This window comes from Phytophthora sojae, assembly GCF_000149755.1.
Source record: "Phytophthora sojae unplaced genomic scaffold PHYSOscaffold_3, whole genome shotgun sequence".
In the NCBI taxonomy this organism is placed as follows: Eukaryota; Oomycota; class Peronosporomycetes; order Peronosporales; family Peronosporaceae; genus Phytophthora; species Phytophthora sojae.
In genome coordinates this window covers 9,480,705-9,499,657 of record NW_009258117.1, presented here as the reverse complement: position 1 = coordinate 9,499,657, position 18,953 = coordinate 9,480,705, and the positions used below count along the sequence as shown (strand labels likewise).

At 54.8% G+C, this 18,953-nt stretch overlaps 9 protein-coding genes across 9 annotated transcripts in view; 6 read left to right on the top strand and 3 right to left on the bottom strand.

The window, feature by feature from the left end:
* Nucleotides 1-138: 138 nt before the first annotated feature.
* PHYSODRAFT_350911 (hypothetical protein) lies at nucleotides 139-838 on the top strand (the record flags this gene model as incomplete). The annotated part of the gene is made up of 1 exon (XM_009526804.1): nucleotides 139-838. The coding sequence occupies exon 1, from the start codon at nucleotides 152-154 to the stop codon at nucleotides 836-838; it is 687 nt and encodes a 228-aa protein (XP_009525099.1). The 5' UTR covers nucleotides 139-151.
* A 132-nt stretch (nucleotides 839-970) lies between these two features.
* PHYSODRAFT_558000 (hypothetical protein) lies at nucleotides 971-3,731 on the top strand (the record flags this gene model as incomplete). Its single annotated transcript, XM_009526803.1, has 8 exons — nucleotides 971-1,202; nucleotides 1,263-1,498; nucleotides 1,576-1,674; nucleotides 1,750-1,927; nucleotides 1,988-2,670; nucleotides 2,734-2,892; nucleotides 2,962-3,306; nucleotides 3,401-3,731. 8 exons carry the CDS (start codon nucleotides 971-973, stop codon nucleotides 3,515-3,517), a joined length of 2,049 nt encoding a protein of 682 aa, XP_009525098.1. The 3' UTR covers nucleotides 3,518-3,731.
* Nucleotides 3,732-4,080: 349 nt separating this feature from the next.
* PHYSODRAFT_542970 (hypothetical protein) lies at nucleotides 4,081-4,821 on the bottom strand (the record flags this gene model as incomplete). Its single annotated transcript, XM_009526802.1, has 1 exon — nucleotides 4,081-4,821. A coding segment is annotated over exon 1 (573 nt), but the record flags the coding sequence as incomplete, so codon positions are not given.
* A 219-nt stretch (nucleotides 4,822-5,040) lies between these two features.
* On the bottom strand, nucleotides 5,041-5,631 carry PHYSODRAFT_392357 (hypothetical protein; the record flags this gene model as incomplete). Its single annotated transcript, XM_009526801.1, has 2 exons — nucleotides 5,041-5,277; nucleotides 5,353-5,631. Coding segments are annotated over 2 exons (516 nt in total), but the record flags the coding sequence as incomplete, so codon positions are not given.
* A 2,759-nt stretch (nucleotides 5,632-8,390) lies between these two features.
* On the top strand, nucleotides 8,391-9,237 carry PHYSODRAFT_492651 (hypothetical protein; the record flags this gene model as incomplete). The annotated part of the gene is made up of 2 exons (XM_009526800.1): nucleotides 8,391-9,022; nucleotides 9,087-9,237. The coding sequence occupies 2 exons, from the start codon at nucleotides 8,391-8,393 to the stop codon at nucleotides 9,235-9,237; spliced, it is 783 nt and encodes a 260-aa protein (XP_009525095.1).
* A 350-nt stretch (nucleotides 9,238-9,587) lies between these two features.
* On the top strand, nucleotides 9,588-10,323 carry PHYSODRAFT_354458 (hypothetical protein; the record flags this gene model as incomplete). Its single annotated transcript, XM_009526799.1, has 1 exon — nucleotides 9,588-10,323. The coding sequence occupies one exon, from the start codon at nucleotides 9,591-9,593 to the stop codon at nucleotides 10,149-10,151; it is 561 nt and encodes a 186-aa protein (XP_009525094.1). The 3' UTR covers nucleotides 10,152-10,323.
* A 4,161-nt stretch (nucleotides 10,324-14,484) lies between these two features.
* Nucleotides 14,485-16,530, top strand: PHYSODRAFT_299709 (hypothetical protein; the record flags this gene model as incomplete). Its single annotated transcript, XM_009526798.1, has 7 exons — nucleotides 14,485-14,512; nucleotides 14,563-14,693; nucleotides 14,734-14,795; nucleotides 14,833-15,012; nucleotides 15,283-15,417; nucleotides 15,591-15,658; nucleotides 15,725-16,530. The coding sequence occupies 7 exons, from the start codon at nucleotides 14,485-14,487 to the stop codon at nucleotides 16,528-16,530; spliced, it is 1,410 nt and encodes a 469-aa protein (XP_009525093.1).
* A 696-nt stretch (nucleotides 16,531-17,226) lies between these two features.
* On the top strand, nucleotides 17,227-17,619 carry PHYSODRAFT_372189 (hypothetical protein; the record flags this gene model as incomplete). Its single annotated transcript, XM_009526797.1, has 1 exon — nucleotides 17,227-17,619. A coding segment is annotated over one exon (393 nt), but the record flags the coding sequence as incomplete, so codon positions are not given.
* A 764-nt stretch (nucleotides 17,620-18,383) lies between these two features.
* Nucleotides 18,384-18,953, bottom strand: part of PHYSODRAFT_360249 (hypothetical protein) — a gene marked incomplete at its 3' end in the record, with an annotated part of 1,132 nt that continues 562 nt past the window's right edge. Inside the window, exon 2 of the mRNA XM_009526796.1 lies at nucleotides 18,384-18,640. Coding sequence (XP_009525091.1) covers nucleotides 18,384-18,640 — 257 coding nt within the window. The remainder of the gene's footprint in view (nucleotides 18,641-18,953) is intronic.

The following is an 18,953-nucleotide window of genomic DNA, read 5'->3' as shown; positions in this document are numbered from 1 at the left end:
GCGGACCGATGCGAGCGAGTGGCATGTGCACGAATTTCGTGCCGACATCACCAGTTGAAGCAGATCAGCCAATCATATACTAAGTATACGTCTATCCTAATTAACTGATATCGGCGTACTTATTTAACAACGCTACTCTTTTTGAGGAAGAATGACCAGGCTCATCCGCGTGCTGTGTCTTCATGGCTGGCGCACCAGCGGTAGCATCCTGCAGCGCCAGACGTCGGCACTACGTCAGGCCTTTGGGCCCAAGGCTGAGCTCGTGTGCGTCGACGCGCCGTGGGCTGCGTCGGGCCCCGCACCTGAGCTGGTGCGCTCCTTCTACGGCCAAAGCGGCCCGTTCTACCAGTGGTGGGACGCCCTCAAGCGCGAGGGCGGAGAGGCCTACCGCTACGAGGGCTTCGAGCACTCGCTAGACTACCTCGTGGGGCAAGTCCAGGCTCTGGGCGCCGTGGACGCCGTGCTGGGCTTCTCCCAGGGGGCGGCTGCAGCTACCTTGTTAACGGCGCACTACCAGTCCTCGTACGGCCACGTGCCCTGGAAGGTCTGCGTGCTGGTAGGGGGATTCTACCCGCGCAATCCCGAGACGCAGGAGCTCCTGGACGCAGCCAAGACGTCCGCGGACGGAGCCATCGACGTTCCATCCGTGCACGTCATCGGGCGGGCGGACCCGCTGGCCCCCAAGTCGGAGAAGCTCCTGCGCAGCTTCACGGCCACCAGAAGAGTCCGCTTCGAGCACGAGGAAGGCCACAAGTTCCCGTCTCCTCTCAAGTACGCGCAGATGTACCACGACATCGCCCAGGAGGTGCTGGCCATGACCGGCCAGGTCTGGAGGTGAAAGAAGAGAGGAGAACGGAGCGCGTCGGTAGATTTGAGCACCATAAGAGATGGATGCACAAATAGATCATGATCTTTGAACTCACTCGGGGAATTAGATCCTAATTTTGCAGTACCTAACTCGATTGAGGCGATGCCCGACGTGACCGAGGTGACTGAGCAGCTTGCCGTCCGTCTTCAGACGCTGTATAGAGCGCGCCGTGCACGCCGAGAGGCGGTGGAGCTCGCCAACAGCGCCTACCTCAAATGCTGGGACGCGGTAAGCGGCCTAGCCTACTACTGCAACCTGCGGACGGGTCTGTCGTCCTGGAAGAAGCCGCTGCTTTTGGCGGCTCGGGATCCCGCCGAGACTCCAGCAGATGACGGTGGCAAACGTCCTGATGTCGACCCCGAGCCAACGCACGATCCAGGCCCCGATCCAATAGCCCACTTGAGCTTGAAAGACCGCCAAAAGCGGCGTGAAGAGAGCTTGGTCTTCAAGAAGAAGTGCGAGGAGGAAAGGAGGGAGCTGACGCTCCGCCATCGCAGGAAGATCGCGCGTGCCATGCGCCGCTTCGAGAGAAACTTGATGGAGGACAAAACGCGAACCCGGCAGGAGCGACAGGAAAAGTTGAAGAATGACAACCAGCAGCTTTTGCAAGACTTGTCCGACGGCAAAAAGGTGGGTGGGCATGGGCGTTCACGATACTTTGGTGATCGGCCGCACTCATCTTCCACGCGTTGCTCTGCTTCCGTTAGAAAGAGAACGTGCAGACCATCCGCGAGGCGGCAATGCGAGGTAACTTGGACCGAGTTGAGAAGCTGCTTGGCATTGGCTTCAGTGCCGACGCCGAGAGTGTACGTGGACTTGTTTGTATGCGAGCTCCCCGAAGCAGAACCGCTCTTGACTTCGCTTCTTGATCGTCACAAAAGGCCATGGGGCTGACTCCGCTGCTAGCAGCTTGCCAAAGTGATCATCTGGAGGTCGTTCGACGATTGCTTTTCAGCGGGGCGAGCGTCAACCATGTACATGTGAAGACTGGCCGGACAGCACTTATGGAAGCTGCCAGTCGCGCGAAGCCTCCAGTTCTCAAGGAGCTTCTTCGATACGGTAAGGTGAACACACTGTAGTCAATGAGACTGCACCTCTAACTCCAACACTTGTCGAAAGGCGCCCAGATTCACGTGGAAGACGTGCAAGGCGAGACGGTCTTCGACTGCATGAAAGACGCTGCGAACCGGGAGATCATCGAACGCGCGTGCCACATCTGGTCAGCTGAGAATGCAGCACTCTTCCCTGCAGGATTTCGACGAGTTTCCCTCGCGTACGCTCTGATCAGCAAACGTCAACGGGACGCGTACGAGACTGAGAAGGTAGTCACACGCAGGGAGCTGATTCAGCTGAAGCAGGAGCTCCAGCGCAAGTGCGTTGAGGCCAAAGTTCGCTATGATCAGGACATTCGCGGGAGCAGCTTCGAGCCGACGCTGATGCGGCGACTTTCGTCGATGGAGGTTGCAGATCTGAAATACGACGCTGAGCGTCGAGCTCTGCTACTGGAAATCCAAGACGCCGTCGATAGACTGCGCGAGAGTGAACGGCCCCAATTCATCCCCGAACCAGTCATCCTGAACGTCCTGTCGTTCTGTTCGCGGCACTGGTTTGACTCAGACCCTCAGCGGCCGCGAGAGGCGACAAAGAAACAGAAGAGAAAGACTGCCAAAAAGAAGATAACACGTACCAGATCCCAGCTTCTCATGGCGTTGAACGTCCCACCAACATCACTCCGGCCACCGCCTGATCAGCTGTCAGAAGAGCTCGAAGCGCGATATACCTCTTGCCAGCATTCTATAAAGGTAAATCTCTCGAAACCCCAGTCCATGCAGTCAACTCTAACAATTCCACGTTGAAACCCGTAGGAACTTTGCGACCAATTACTGGCAACAGCGAGCAATGAGCATTTCGACACGGTCAATGGCGTCTCAAGAGATTCCAGCGGGACGAGTCTTGCCACAGTGGATGTTTTCGTTGAACAAGCCGAAAATCTGCCGTATCGTGACCCGCGAATTGGCGACATGGTATGTGATGATCACTGCTTCGACTTGCCAGCAAGTATTATAATCATACACTTTGTCACCACCTTGTAGATCGATCCTTTCGTACGGGTTTTCTTGCGGTCAGCTTCGGTACTCGACAGCACAGAGGTGTTCAAGACGGAAATGCGAATCGCTGACCGCAACCCCGTGTGGGACTTCCGTTGCCGAATAGTTGCAGTCCCATCGACTCAAAAAGAGCTCTGCGTTCAGGTGGTGGACACCAAACGCGAAGACGTAGCAGGTGAAGTCATCATCCCGCTGCGCTCACTCTTGGACCAAAGAGAACACAGCAATTGGCACGTGATGCCGCTGACGCTCCGCCAGCAGATTCTCGAGAAAAAGCCACGCGACCAGCCAGCGCGAATCCGTGTCTGCGTAAAGCTAACACACACAAAGGTAAGGTGAGCCGGATCTGCTGGGGTGACGCTGTATTGATCTCCTACATGACTCTCTCGTCTATCTCCTCACCGCTCTTCACTTGTCGCGACAGTCCATCGTGCTCACTCGTGAACTCCAGCAACTGTTGAAAACGCGCGAGGCTCTCGTCAAGAAGCGACGCGATATCATCCAGGACGCACTCAACACCCGACTGCAGCAGCTGCCGTAATTCCACCCCCCAAGTCCAGTGGACTTAGTCCACAGCTAATTTACCTCAGCTTCAAACCTCAAGTGGGTGCCGTGCGTTTTATCCTTCTCACATTCAGCCTCAAACCTCAAGTGGGTGCCACGCGTTTCATCTCTCTCACCATTGCCACGCCCACCATGCTCACCACCGTCAATACTGCCACCATGTTCACGATCACACTTGTCGTTTCCGTCCCGCCTGCCGTGATTGTCGCGCCTATCACGGCCCTCAAGCTCACGCTCACGCTCACGCTCACCTTCACCTTCTTCACCTTCACCGCCCTCGCCACCGTCAGCACTGCCACGATGTTCACGGTGGCCACGCCTACCATGTCGACCCCGCCTGCCGTGATGGCCACGTCTACCATTCCCCTCACGCTCTCCCTCACCTTCTCCGTGCTCTCCACCTTCAACACTATCCCGATGTCCACGATTGTCACGCCTGCCACGTCCGTCGCGCCTACCTCGATCGCCACGACTGCCGCGTTTCCCCTCCTTCGCCCTCTTACTGTACTTGGCACTCGCCCAGTCGGGGAGTTCCGGTAGCTGAACTTCTTCCTCCTCTTTCCCCAGCCTCTGGTACAGCTCCTCGACGTACATGTGCTTGATCAGTCCGGGCGGTCTCGCAGCCTTGAAAGCTTCCAGTGCTTGCGTGACCGTGTGGGCCAGCCTCTCCACCAGGTAGTTGACAATGAGGTAGCCCGTCCTGTTGAGGCCGTGGGTGCAATGCACCGCGATGGCCCCTTCCGGTTCTTTTGCCACAAACTCGTCCACGATTTCCATGAACTTGGCCACATCTTTGGCAGCGGGTGGGCCGTTGAAGCCTTCGATGCGGAGCTTGACGTAGTGCACGCCGGAGTCCTGGAACTCCTCGTAGCCATTGTAGTACTTGAACGTGTTGGTCAGGTCGATGATCATCTTGACGTCGAGATTTTGGGCCTCCTGGGCCTCCAGAAAGTCGCTGGGCGCCCAAATTTCCTCGCTCATGCGCTCAAACTGGGGCAGATACTTGGCGTTCAGAGGCACGCGGAGCGGCACGAACCGCGAGGAGCCCACTAATGTACCCATTTTGGCCACATCGACCCAGTTGTCGGGGATTCGGTCCTTCTTTTTGGGCATGTCGTGCTGCCGGCGCCGTCTGCTGCGGCTTCTGGGCTGGTATCGACGCTGCTTCCGGAGCTCTGAGCGGCGAGGACTGCGGCTCCGACTGCGACTGCCACTGCGGTGACGGCGGCGATGGCGAAGAGGGGATGCGCTGCGACTGCGACTGCGACTGCGGCCGCGGGGCATTAGGCGAGTCCTAGGAACTCTACCAGTGGATTTGTCGCTTGCTTGACTAGGTTTTTGTATGATCAGTATTATTCATTATGGAAGGTATTTATTAGATATCGAAGGATGGATACATTGAAATGGCTACACTTTAGCAGCAGCGGCTTGGTCCAGGTTTCGATCATGTCGGCGCATTTCCTCGGCGGAGAGGAGCGGCTCGGAGATATTGAGGTTGTTGTCGGAGGATTGCAGATTTTGAAGCTTCTTGAGGCCCGTGGTGAAGCCGTGCAGGAGTAGGAAAGCGCGCTGCGAGCGAACGAGAGCGCAGTTGACGTAGTGCAAGAAGCTGAAGCGCTTCGGGTCGGCGAGGAGTGTGTCCCAGACGCGAAGTGTGTCCGGCATGGAGAACTCACGGGCCAGAAGAGTCATGTACCACTGGAAGCTGTACAGGTCCGGTGTGAGCCCCACGAAGTTCTGCACGGTATACATCACAGAGTTTAGCATGGTTCGCAGCCTCAAGAGACTTATCTTAAATAATGCCCTACGTACGAGGTGCTGCCACAAAGCGGCGTCGTGTTGCCGCAGTAGCTTTGCGAGGCGCGCCATCTGCAGGTCTGCACCGCTGAGCGGGTTCTCCGGAGTTCGGGCGTAGAGCACTTGGAGTGACGCCATGACTGTTGCGAAGAGGTGATAGGCGTCGGCCTCCACCTCTGATGCCCAAATGATAGCCGGATTGGAGCTGCAGACGTAGATAATCGGCGCGAGGATCTCGTTCATACCCTGAACGTACCCGATGTCCGGGTTCAATTTGGCGAAGACGAACAGGATGTAGAGCATCTGCTGCTGAGCGATACCCCCGCCCGAGAAGAGTGGCAGCTCGCTGCGTGTCCGAGACACGTCCTGCTAAGAAATACCCATTCAGCTAAACTTTTTATACGGCACACACAGCGAGGACCAATGTACCTTTTCGATTTCTTTCATGAGGAAGATGTCACTGCGGTGCTCAGTCTCAGTCCGAGCGGTCCCTCCCCCGCTGAGAGGAAGTGCCGCCTACCAAGTCGCGCTTCCACTTTTGATATTCTTCTCGGCGGCACCGCAGCTGATCCGGCCATCCGTTCGGGTCTCCTTTGACCACTCCAAGTAACACCCGCCAAGCTAGTGGTCGGAGGAGGTCTGACGCCGCATCTGTGCCAGTTTTACTCGAGATAGTGGCTGTTCCTCGAGGCGAGGTGTCGGTCTCTGGAATCCCTCTGAATACAAGGTCACGCAGTTCTTCCACATCAAATGTGCCAGCATGAGGGTGCAAGCTGGCACTCGGCAGCAGCATCCGCTGAAGGCGCTCCAGTCAGTCCATCGTATCAATCTGCAAAGGGCACGCATTGTCATGAAAGCAACTTAACTGGGCAGACCCAGAATAGCCCCTCAACCCTTTAGTACTTGTATGCTCCCCGCCATGAATAGCGGTGTTTTGGTGCTCCGCCACTGGTGGCACTGGCGGCACTAGCAAGCGTTGTGAAGGATCCCGCTGCGACAAATTGCAGATACTTTTTTCGGTGTGTGGGGTGAGAGGTGGCTACACTCGAATCCGATTCGCTGGCCAAGTTGAAGTCAAAGTTGAAGACAGCCAAGCAGCAACACTTTGACGTACACCTTTCGCATGGTAGCGACAGCAATGATGCTGGCAGCTTGGCAGCTTGGCCAGCTCAGCTATTAATATTTGCACTACCAGACCCCATGGTGGTCGTTCGATGAATATCCTGGACCAGGATTCCTTCTGACGCGCGAAATCTGTGACATGTGCGCGGGCCTTCCGTAACCTCTTTATCTTGATATTTCGGGCACTTTCTGCTACAATCTTTAGTTATTGTGCTTTTCAGTTGTTTTTTATTGTGCTTTTCAGTTGTTTTGGCAAATCGGACGTGTCAAACAGCTACTTACCTACTAAGATGGGGCTAGGTTATCGGATAGGGAATTAGGACCAAGAATTGCTAGTCCGATGGAAGCACTTGCGCAGGTCCTCCAAACAGCCGAAAGCCCGAATGTCGCCCATTTTCACGGCATTCGGGGTTTGAGGTCCTACGAAGGACTCCTGCCAAGTCTTGTGGCAAGACTTTCATACGAGCTGACTTTAATACGGTGTATGTCAAACGCAGAATAAACCTATGAAAACACGATGCAGTCGATACGTTAAACACTCCAGTCTTCGTCATTCGCCTTCGCGGGTTCCGGCATTGCTGCTTCCCCAAACAAAGATTGCTTAACTTGGACTCCAACCGGAGCCTATTGAACGGAGGAGACCACTCATCGGACTCGTCCGAGATTTGCATCTCAGATTTAGGGACCACCAACCTCAGATTAACTGACCTCCAAAGTCCTACGTAGGACTCGGCAATATGACCGAAAGGCACAATATCTTTGAATAGCTGGACGAAGATCTATTACGATAACCTTGTTTATTGAATTTTATCAGCCTTCAAAATCAAAACTTCTCCTCCCTAGTTTCCCTCAGTGCCCAGTGCCGCAGCGGCCTGTACTTCCGTCTTCAGCAACAGGTGGCGCACCATCGCGATGTCAGTGCTTGCGGCCTTGTCGACTCGAAGTTCGAGAGCGAAAGCACCCTCCGTTCGCCACCCTATACAAAGAGGCCTCGCTCGGACTCGACCGAGCATAGCCGAGCCGAAGAGCCTTGTAATTGGTGTCCATTTCCAAAAGGAGCTGTTGAAGTCGTCGTCGAAACCGATACGCGAATATGACAGTACTTCAGTCTAGTGGCTTTGTTGCAGCTTTGTTTCTGGTCAAACTTCGGTAACAATCTGTAGGTAATAATACATGTACCGGTAGGTGCAATAGTATTGCGACTATTATTATAATATTTGCATAGCTATTGCTACTGACGACCAACCGAACGATTCGTCCTCTCCGCTGACTGTCTTCGTACAAGGACGTCAAGCATGCCAGCAAGACCACCTCGCCCAGCTGCAACGCCAGTATAATATCAAGCAACTGCAACTTGTAGTGCTTGCAGTCTACACGCGTCTCCATGGGCCGGTCTTCCTAATGCATGCAGTGGGGTTTTCGCGGTCTCGAGGTGCAACCCGCACACCTCATGATTCTTGAGGGTATGCGAGTCGCACTTGAGTCAACAACACGATAAGAGTAAAACGACGAGCAAAGTGGAGCGACTGCCAGCAAAAAAGCCTTCGTCATGCACATCTTGTGCAGCTCTGGTTTGGGGCCAAAATCCAAGTTCAACCCTCTGCGACATGCCGGCTTTGGTGTGGGTCACGTTCATTGGTGTGCCACACCAAAGCCAAAGAACAGCTTTTCCGTCTGGGGGGACCACAATCATCACCCTCCTCCACAACGAGAACCGCGCCGCGCCCAAACAATCACTCTCATCCGTCGCCCCAGCCATGGCGCACCCGGCCGGCCCCAACCCGACGTCGGTGCCCCCGCCGGCGCCCTCCTCCGCCGCCGCCTCCACGCCGCAGGAGCTGCCCGGCGTGAACCCGGAGCTGCTGCGCAGCATGATGGACTGCGTTGACACGACGCTCTTCTCGCCGGCGCAGCTGCAGAACTGGACGCAGATGAAGGCGCGCCTGACGGCCGCCGCCGAGCACAACGCGCCCGTGTCGCTCTCCGGCGGGGACCTGGCCATGGTCAAGACGGAGCTGGCGCGCACGCCCGACCTGAGCGACGCCGCCTTCCGCCAGCCGCTGCACCGCGAGGCCAGCATCCAGGACGTGCTGGCCTGTCTGCTGGACCAGCAGCCGCGCGCCCCCACGAGCTCGCAGAGCGCGGGCGGCAGCTTCCTGGTCAACTCGGAGAACGCCAAGACGGCGGCGGACGCGAAGCCGTCGCTCAAGAAGCTGCTGAGCAGCAACGACTTCACCATGACGGAGAAGAAGGAGAGCTTGCGCCACCTGCTGAGCTTCATCGATAACTCCTTCGCGAGCAACACGCCCGAGCCGCTCACGCAGGTGTACAAGGACTGCGAGGCCGGCACGCTGCAGAGGCTGTCGAGTCTGCAGCTCATGCGCAGCTTCATGACGCCCAACCCGCCCACGCAGCAGAGCAACGGACAGGGCGGTATGGGCACGCGCACCACGAGCTTCGAGATCATCCAGGCCATGCTCAACGCCACGTCCAACCAGGCCATCCAGAAGCCCATGACGAGCCAGGACAGCTTCCGCTTCCAGCACTTGGCGCGCACGCTCGAGTCCATTGAGACGGACGTGTCGGCGATTGATAACGAGGATTACGGAGGCGATGACGTCGTGCAGGTGGATAATCTGGATAATCTGCTGGATTATCACGGATCCAATGGCAACTCCTCGGCGCCAAATGCTGCGCCGACGACCAGCGCGCCGGCGCCTGCTGTGCCGCCGATGCAGTCACAGTCGGCGGGCTTTGTGGACACGCAGACGCTGCTGAACCCGTCCCGGTCAATTTACAACGAGATGGGCCCGGGGGCACCGCAAATGCCAGGCTTCCAGAGCTACGGACAGTCGCTCGACAACCAGCAGCACCAGGGATACAACACGACCCCCGGCACGCTGCCCACGATGGACGTGATGAACCAGCAGCAGCAGAGTCTGGCCTACCAGCAACAGCAGCAACAGATTTTGCAGCAGCAATTGCTGCGCCAGGAGCAGCAGCAGAAGCAGCAGCAGCAGTACAACCAGCTTTATCAGAACGCACTGCTGCAGCAGCAACAGCAGAACGGCCTCATGATGTCCGCGCCCGGGTACGTCGGCGCCAACCAGCCCATGCCGCAGTTCCCCAGCATGCTCATGCAGCCGGGAGCTGCCTTGCTCCCGCAGAAGCAGCAGCAGATGCGAGGCGGACACCCGCAGCAGCAGATGCGGATATCGACACAGAACGGCAAGCCTGTCAAGGTGGACGCGAACGGTGTACAGCTGTGCTCAGCGCTGGGCTGCAACCACGCGGCTCGAGTCAAGGGCATGTGCAAGCTGCACGGCGGCGGCCGACGATGCAAGGTCGAGGGATGTATGAAGAGCGCACAGACTGGCCACTTGTGCATTGCCCACGGTGGTGGCAAGCCTTGCAACGTGGAAGGATGCCCGAAGACGGCGCAATCACGGGGACTGTGCAAGCAGCACGGCGGTGGCGTGCGGTGCAAGTTCGAGGGATGCACCAAGAGCTGCCAGTCTGGTGGTTTCTGCCGTGGTCACGGCGGTGGCAAGCGCTGCGAATACCCGCAGTGTACCAAGTGGGCTCAGAAGAACGGCCACTGCGCCAAGCACGCACAAGAGATCGCCGCGCAGCAACTACAACAGCAGCAGGCGCTGCAGGCTCAGATGCACCAGCAGCTGGTGCACCCTTGATTGAGACTTACACCGTTTTATGAATGAAGCAAAAACTGTCGACTACACGAAGAAGAGCAGGACGAGCGAGACGCAGTGCCGCAGAGCATGAGGGCGCAGCACTGCAGATAGGGCTAGGTAGGTGGATAGCAGGATGCTGCTCAACTAATAAAGCAACAGTCGGCTGAAATGCATCAAAGCTCGGGTTCTAACCGGTTCAGCTTCAAGCGACTTCCAAGCTTGTAAAGTAGTGCGATATGAGACCAGGGGACTCCGTCAAACGGTGTAGGACGCACTTCACGTCTCAGCGGAACGTGGTGATGTGAAGGTGGTGCAATGATGACTTCGGCTTGCAAGAAACGAAAAGGATTCGGGCACGAAGTATTATATTTCGCATGGAGCTGACAACGTGATTCGCTGGGGGAGGGGATACGAGTGTAAAGTTGGCTGTTGAGAATGGGCATTCCGGCGTTGCGATGTGGTTGCAGTAGACAGCACGATCGAACTAAAGGGCCCTTTCGTGTCGGCACGTTCAGCTTGGCCAACCCGTACAAACTTTGCCAAGGATTTCTTATGAGAGAAGGCATCCAGCGAACCAGCGACCTCGGGTTCGTGACACTTGGTGGTGCTTGAATCTCGTGTCCCCCTCCATATCAGCGTCGGGAGTTGGATAGAGAATGATGGACGGTGGTATACTGGCTCGAACAGAAATCCATCCCATTAATGACGATATGGTCGACGGAGGAGAGGGCTAATAATGACTGATTTCTTACTGATTGCAGCGGAGGAATTGAACATTGTGGCGATGCAGTATCTCCATAGCCATGGGAGAGACAGCAATTATGGAGCTGCTCTGCTCTGCTCGGCGCAGCCCGCAAAACTCTGTGGACTGGCTGCCTATTCATTTCCCACGTATGTATAATAGATGGAAGATTCCTATTGACCTCATGGTTGCGCCAGAAAGAAACAAAAAAAACGAACCAGTTTAACATACCAGAAGAAGTTTGCTCGTGCAAGTAACTCAATAACCTTTTCCAATATAAAAAAACATACCAGGAGAACATTTCTACAATGGCCAAATTCAAGCTCTCCATACTGATGCAATGTACTTCTATACGAAGTATTATTCTGGGATAGCAGCAACCCAGGTTAATTCGGCGTCCGCGGTAGCTGGCTCCGGTAAACTGAAGCCGGTAGCCGAAGCCTGCCAACTGAAATAAACTGAATATCTGCGTTGATGCTATGGGATGACCCGTTCTCCATCCATCTCGAATCTTGCAACCGGAACAACTATAATTGTCGTACATGTATCTATTTAAATGTGTAGTGTGAGTTGGTGTGTGTAGCGCGCATGGCAGTGAGGGTACCCCCGCTGCGGAGGCGCCCTGCGTCATGGTACTTCGGCCCCGTACGTGACTGATAGTTTTAGTGCTGCTGTTTAGGCTGCCCCGGTAGTTATCATATAGACGCGTTACCGGGCAGATGCTGCGGCTGCGAAGCAGGCGCAGTAGATGCCCGTAGTTAGAATTAACTAATCGTGTTTCTTGACTCGAATTCTGTGCTAGATCAAAATTTGTGCTGTAAGACTGCTATCATGGATCGAGCGTAAAATCAACTGATAGTGACAATATATAACAAGGAGACCCGAATACGGGTCGTTGTGCCCAAGTTTTTATGAATTAAAAAACGTACTTGCATGTACAACCTCTTTGTCGTGTCTATAGTGATGATCGATGATATGGAGCTGGTGCAGCCAGACAACTAGTACGAGGGATTGTCCATCAAACAAAACTCCGTAATCGACGCGTCGTTCTTTCCACTGCAATGCGACAAAACGTTTGATTGTTTAGCTTGTCCTACGGACGTACTAATTCAAACGGTTTCGAGGACACGCCAACTACTTAACTTCTTATTTTTTTAAATGCACCGCCTCGTCGAATAAGACACAAATGCACTATACCGCAGTCCAGAGTTTACCTCATCCAATGATTCTTAGCTATCCCAGCCTGCCCAAAGCTCTCGTTCAGCGGTTAGTGGTCATTTAGAGGTGTTGATATAGCTGGACGCTGTTTTGACCAGAAGTGCACTAAAGAAGCGATGGGTGGGGTTTCAAATGGTCGTTTAGAGGTGGTTTCATGGCTTCACACCAATCGCAGAGAGGGGTGCACTGTCAAAGCATAATGGACGGGAGTGCTGGTAATGGACATCTTGAAGTGATTCAATGGCTCAAGCCAACAGAAGTGAAGTCTGTACATGTACAACGGAAGCCATGGATTCCGCCGGAAAGCACGGTCACATGAAGGCGATCAAGTGGCTACACGTACACCGCTCCGGGGACATCCAAGGCCATCGATAATGCTGTCCACGAATGCTTCGTGAATTGCTGCTAAGGCAAGTTGCCACTTTAGTAGAGAGTGAGCAGTTTAGTAGAGTGTCACGTCGACCTATGAACAGACAGTACTTCGCGTATAGCTTCCATGATTGGTTGATAATATAATTATTCAAGGTGCAAGTGAGCAAACAGCTGGTATTTCAATACAAACTCCCTGATAAAATCTCTACTAAACTGGCACAACCTCGAATTCGAGATGGCTTAGTAGCTTGCGTTAAATGTGCTGAATATTGCATGGATTTAGTTATCTGGTATCGTCTCTGATTGCTGAAATCTTGAGCTACAATTTCATACCTCACTCAGTACCTTGCGGTCAATATTACAAGCAGGGGCGGTTGGCTAAAAGTTGCCATCGAAAATTCTACTAAAGTGGCAACTTGCCTTAATAGATTCGTCTGTACGCCACTGACTGGTTACATGAGCTTATTCCCCAGCACACGCCGAGTAAAGAAGACTTTCGGTATGGATACCGGGATTTTAGGGAGCTTATCTTTCTGTTTGCCCAGTGTCTCAACAGGTTTACTGAAGACGTTATCCTGAGCTGTTTAAACTATGATATCTACGACGACGAGTTCATGTACACGTCGCCCTCTCACGTCGAAGCGCGGCTTGACGTATTGGAAGGCAATATCGGTAAGCAATATTGAGCTGCCGCGAACAGTAAGGCAGCTTGCGGAGTGAGTTTAATCGACCAATTCATGCAGTAAACGTTGCAAAGCACAGAACTGAGTTCGTACGAGCAGTTTGTGATAGCATACAGCAATCCGAATTATCACGGACCTGCGCGCAGGTCAGGCTCCGCTCAATGCCTGTGCACCGTAAGTGCTCACACAGGCAAAAGCCACATAACCAAAAGATGCGTTACCAAAAAATCTTCTAAGAAGGCGACCAGGGTTTTAGGCTTGGTACGGTAGAACACGACAGCAAATGTGTATATTTACGTAGTAAACTCACATATAGTGTTGCGGCGGACTCGAAAGCTACTGCGGTTTGTCCCTGAGCCATACAAAATTGAGAGTCCAGCACTTACATATAGTCACCCGCAAACTAAGTTTGATCAAAGCATGGCAGGCTTTGACAATTCTATAAAGCAGTATTCTTCTGTTTAAAAGCGCTTCCCCGGTTCGATCACGTACCGGAGTTGTGGCAAACACTCATGCAAGTATAACTGAGGTCATGCAAGTATAACTCTCATCGTACATAGCCTTTACTTTTCAGCTAGAGTTTCATGCCAATAAGTTATTCATTACGGTCAGAGAAAGGAACTCAGTGTCTTAATTCAACTCTTCCGTCGATTGTGAAGACAGCTAATGCCCAATTCGAGGTTCTTTTGTTCTCTTTAGTTAACAGTCGCAAAAAGTCTGTCTTAGCGGATGATGCTCAGTTTTGCAAAAGTTCTACTTTAAACCAAGTCCAGGTATATTTTCTATAGATTTGTGTATTATCTGAAATAGTGGATGTAGGGCACACTACAAGAGTCTATACGAATAAATATCTGTCTCGGAACAAATCACAGCTCCGCCTCATGCCGTAGGCTAGTAAGGATTGTGAAAACACATCCAGCCTCCTAAACATATATAATTTGAAAGAATTTGTCCATCAGTTGTGTGACCATTTACTTCTTCTGGAGGTCGACAGCATGCGCGACGCTATCAAACCCCAGGTTTATCATGATAACGAATTCAACACAAACGACTAGAATATGCCGACTGGGCTCCAGGCTTGAATAATTTCGAGTGACCGCACTAACATTTAGCGAACTATTGTATTATATATGCGTATCACTAAGTTCAGCCGGAGATTTTGCGAAATAGTTCATATTTATTCCGTTTTTCTGGCATGTGCTGATGCACGTCAAACTGAGAGATTTCGAGTCCAAGCGACTCACTTGATACTGCTAGAATGCCAGCGTTACCATTCCTTCTACTTGCAGTACGAAGTTGGGCAACTTCAAAAGTTAAAATGAGTGCATTGTCGGAGAGCGGCGGTGGTATCTGCTGCATAATGTACTAAACTGTTTCCTACTACTACTAGTAGTAGTAGTAGTAGTAAGAGAAGACAGCACAAATATTGTTTTGGGCCTTGCCGATGTATCCACCACCACGATACTTAGCGTCGAGCCGAACGTGCCGTTCCGTGCGACGCAGCCGATCTTGCGCCGTCAACTGCGTGTACGTACATGTACAGTAACTTATTCATATTCACCCGAAGTGTGGCAAGATCGTTCGTGTTAACGGAAACGGTCATCGCATGTGGACACCCACGTTTTACAGGTAAAATGTATTAACCCTTATACGGTACACTGTACAGTTCAACGACGTTACGCACCGAAACCCAGCTTCACCTAGAGAGATTGACGCGAGGCCAGCCGCTAGTTCTGTATCTGCGCGAAGCACGTTGCGAGAAGCTGGTCATCACAAAAGAAACACTCCAGCCTCTCGCTGGCTCTGCTGCTGCTGTTGGAAGCCTTCTACAGTATCGCTGGCGACGGTAAGCGCTTTGTGGTGGGCAGTGCCACGTACTTTGCTTACTTTTGAGAACTGGTGAGCCTTCTCTGGCTGGTTTACTTTGCTCTGGGAGGCGAGTCGGCACCAAGCGGCTCAAATCGAATGCACGAGGACTGCCACTGGCAGCGCCACGGCGGCACTGCAACTTGCACTTGGTTGCGTTGACCAGAAGAAACCACACCGTTGGCCTGTGGCAGCAGTAGGTGGGACCAGCGATGGCCTGCCGATGTCCACTCGCGCGCACGTCATGCAGAGTCTGCAGACGCGCCGATCTTCGCCCGAGTCAGCTGGTTGACAGCAGTGGACCTGCTGGGACCGAAGAGTGTGCAGTCGGTGGCGAGTACCGCCAAAGATACGCCCACCTTCAACCGAAAATCTTAACCAGTCGGTGCGTGCAGCACTGCAAGTTGAGCGAGTCGCTGCGCTGTGCCAAGGCTGTGCTGAGGCAAAGGCAGCAGCGAGGCAATAGCGAGCATGCACACTAAGACCAACGTCGCCACGGCCCGCGCCTGTCAAACGGGCGCGAATAAACACGCGGTGTGGCGCTCGTTAACCCGGCAGATGCGGCGGCGCTCACGTCGTCGCGCGATCATGTAGCAGCGCTGCTTGGCGCGCAGTGGCTGGCGTGGGTGCGTTATAAGGTTGCTGGCAATGTGCACTGCTTTATTGCTGCTGCAAACTTAGCAATGCTACAGTAAATTGCTGTCTAAAAGTTTTTTTTAATCAAAAACGCACCCCATTTGCCTTTGCCCTCAGCACTCTAGGCAAGACGGTCTCGCTGGATCCGTCTGACAGCACGTGCTTCCCGGCCACGGGTAACGTCCGTAGTATTCTCAGATCGACGGCAGCTCGCCGCGAGATCGGCAGCTCGATCCCCAAAGTCGAGGGTCCCGAGCTCGAGGACCGCAATTGGCGGTCCTTGAAGCTGCAGCTTTCTTTATTGCTTGGCATCATAAGCCACAGGCCGCCGTTTACGCTCCTGGCGTCCTCGAGGCGAGCTTTCGCAGATCTGCCGTGGGTCTGCCAGAGTCTGGCCCGGTCTGGGGCTTGCTCGCTCGTTTTCGACTGGCTAGGTGCACTTGAATTGTCGTACTGTGCACACATGGAGAGCCGACCGGCCTGGATTCTTCGCCACAGCGCGTGCAAGACCGGCGGCGAGTCTCCTGCTCGTCCGATTATCGCCGGCGACGAGCTCAATACTGTACATGTACGGCGGCTCCAGGTTGGAGTCCAGCCCTCGACTAGGGCCCCTATGCCTGACCCTCGAGTCAGCCGCACTCAGCTGGTCGACATCCTGGCGATGGCTGCTGCCACATGCGTCGGCATCGACACGCGCCGCGTCGGTCTCCCACTGTGTGTGGTCCACACTCTGCTTGATCTGCTGCCACATAACGCAAATGGCGCGAGGATGAGCTTTCAGCACCGTTGGGCGCGAGCAACGTCATTTGCTGGGGGGATTCCTGGCGGGGATAGTTTACATGCTGTTGCTTGTTGCCTGTAACTGGGCGGAGAAATCAGCGTGCGCGCGCAGAAGGATAGTTCGTCGCGTAGATGGCTGCAGTCAAATACGGTGGTGTGGGGATATCGACTTGCAATCGACTGAGTACTACCGCATGCCGCACACACATGGGCGTCGCCTACAAGACTAGCAATAAACGCGCTCACTCGTGCGAGGAAAGGCAGGTACGGACGCATGCAGCGCCCTCGCGCTCGAGTTCCTGTTTTACGGACTGCCGGAGCAGGAGCAGTGTCGGAGGCTCCGAGCACCTGCTGGAAACCTGCACATGCGCTGCGGCGGTGGCGCCACCGACTGGACGGAGGCACCACCGAACGGCGGCGCGTGGCCTCTGCAACCAGCTGGCGGTAGATGCCGCAACTGTGGGCGCCGCGGCTCTGCACCGCCTGTACTGACTCGACGCTCTACGCTCGGCAACGCAGGCCGGGCGCAATCGCTGCAGCAGGCGGGCAGGGAGGAAGGAAGGCACCACTCCCGTATTCACCTCTCACGCACAGCAGAGCAGAGCAGCGCCTGGGCCCCGCCGCCGCGTAGATAAACAACAGCGAGCGAGCGCCTCGGAGCGCGGAAGCGCCAGAGAAAGAAGCCCCGGAGATCCACAGGCGAGACAGGGACTGGAGACAAAGCGACAACAGAATGGAGACCGTCGAGCAGAGCATGGAGCAGGCGGCGCTCAGGGAGAAGAAGTGCGTGCGCTGGGGCACCGTGAGCGTGCTGGAGTTCCGCGTGGGCTACAACGCCAGCACGGTGCCGGAGAGCGGGGGCCCGCCCGTGGGCCTGGTGGGGCGCCCCACCCGCCACTCGTACTCGATGCTGCCGGCCGAGGAAGACGACGCCGAGGCCAGCGACAGCGAGTGCGAGAGCGTGGACTCGGACGCGGAGATGCTGCTGGCGGAGACGGCGCCGCTGCTGACCACGGGCCGCAGTCGACGGCGCCGCAACGAGCTGTGGCTGGACCCGATGGAGCGCGCGCGCATCCTGGCGGAGGAGCACGCGTTCCCGCTGGAGGACATCGCGCTCATCTGCCGCGACGTGCGGGCCACGTTGGACGCGCGCGCGTTCTCGCAGCTGGAGGCCGCGGCGGAGGCGAAGACGCTGGAGACGGAGGCCCCCTCATCGGCCTCGAGCGCGTGTGGCGGTTTCTTCTCGAGCGGCCCGAGAGCGAAGGTGCTGTTGTACTAGGCTCGATACAGTAGTCCTGTCGAGTGCTGATTGCGGGACATATTGCGAGTGCAGCAGGGCAGCACGAAGTGCCGCGTATTATTATGGAGGGCGCACGAGAGATGTCGAGGCAGGCAGGCAGGTGCGCTTCTTGACCCCTCGGCCGATCGGCCGCCAGTATTTATTGCTCCGTTCGTCTGTAAGCTATAGGGAGTTTTTTATCGGGAAACAATTGAGACCGTGTTCACTTACCACATTTGCATGCACTCCTCCGTCGACACGGATGCTCGTTTCGCGATACGGTATTTACTTTGATGCAAGGGTGCCTTACTACCTACTGTAAACTCCCGGCGAATGGGTGGATTTTGGTGCTGGTCATCAAAGGCAGATGCGGGTGGACTTCCAGGGGCTAGCGACCAAGTGTTCGACAGAACTCATCGAGATGCCTACATGTATGGATAGTGGGGGCCGGAGGCTCGTGGCATTGTTAGAGCGGGCGGGTTCTAGCTTGCATATCGTGAGCCACAGGTATTTCCTCATGGATACTCACTGGGCCGTGTGAGTTCTGGGTCAGTTAATTCTCAGACGTGGTGGGCAAGCGGCACCAAAGCTTTGGACTCGGGGTCTTTACTGGAGCTGACAGCACCGGTCGGTCGACAGCGGAACCTGCCGCATTATCATTTACTTTCGATGTTGGCCACGGCGCTCACCATGATTACTGGCCACTTTACAGCCCTCCAGTGCACCCCAAAGATTCGCTCGAATCTTTTCATGATGCCCTGAAACTTGAAGCTTGCACCAGCACCCTGCAAACTTCGTGCGCCAGTGACAGCCCCCTTGATCCCTACACGTAGCTGGTTTACCCCCACCGCACCTGTATCCAGCACCAAAATCCACCCATTCGCCGGGAGTTTACAGTAGGTAGTAAGGCACCCTTGCATCAAAGTAAATACCGTATCGCGAAACGAGCATCCGTGTCGACGGAGGAGTGCATGCAAATGTGGTAAGTGAACACGGTCTCAATTGTTTCCCGATAAAAAACTCCCTATAGCTTACAGACGAACGGAGCAATAAATACTGGCGGCCGATCGGCCGAGGGGTCAAGAAGCGCACCTGCCTGCCTGCCTCGACATCTCTCGTGCGCCCTCCATAATAATACGCGGCACTTCGTGCTGCCCTGCTGCACTCGCAATATGTCCCGCAATCAGCACTCGACAGGACTACTGTATCGAGCCTAGTACAACAGC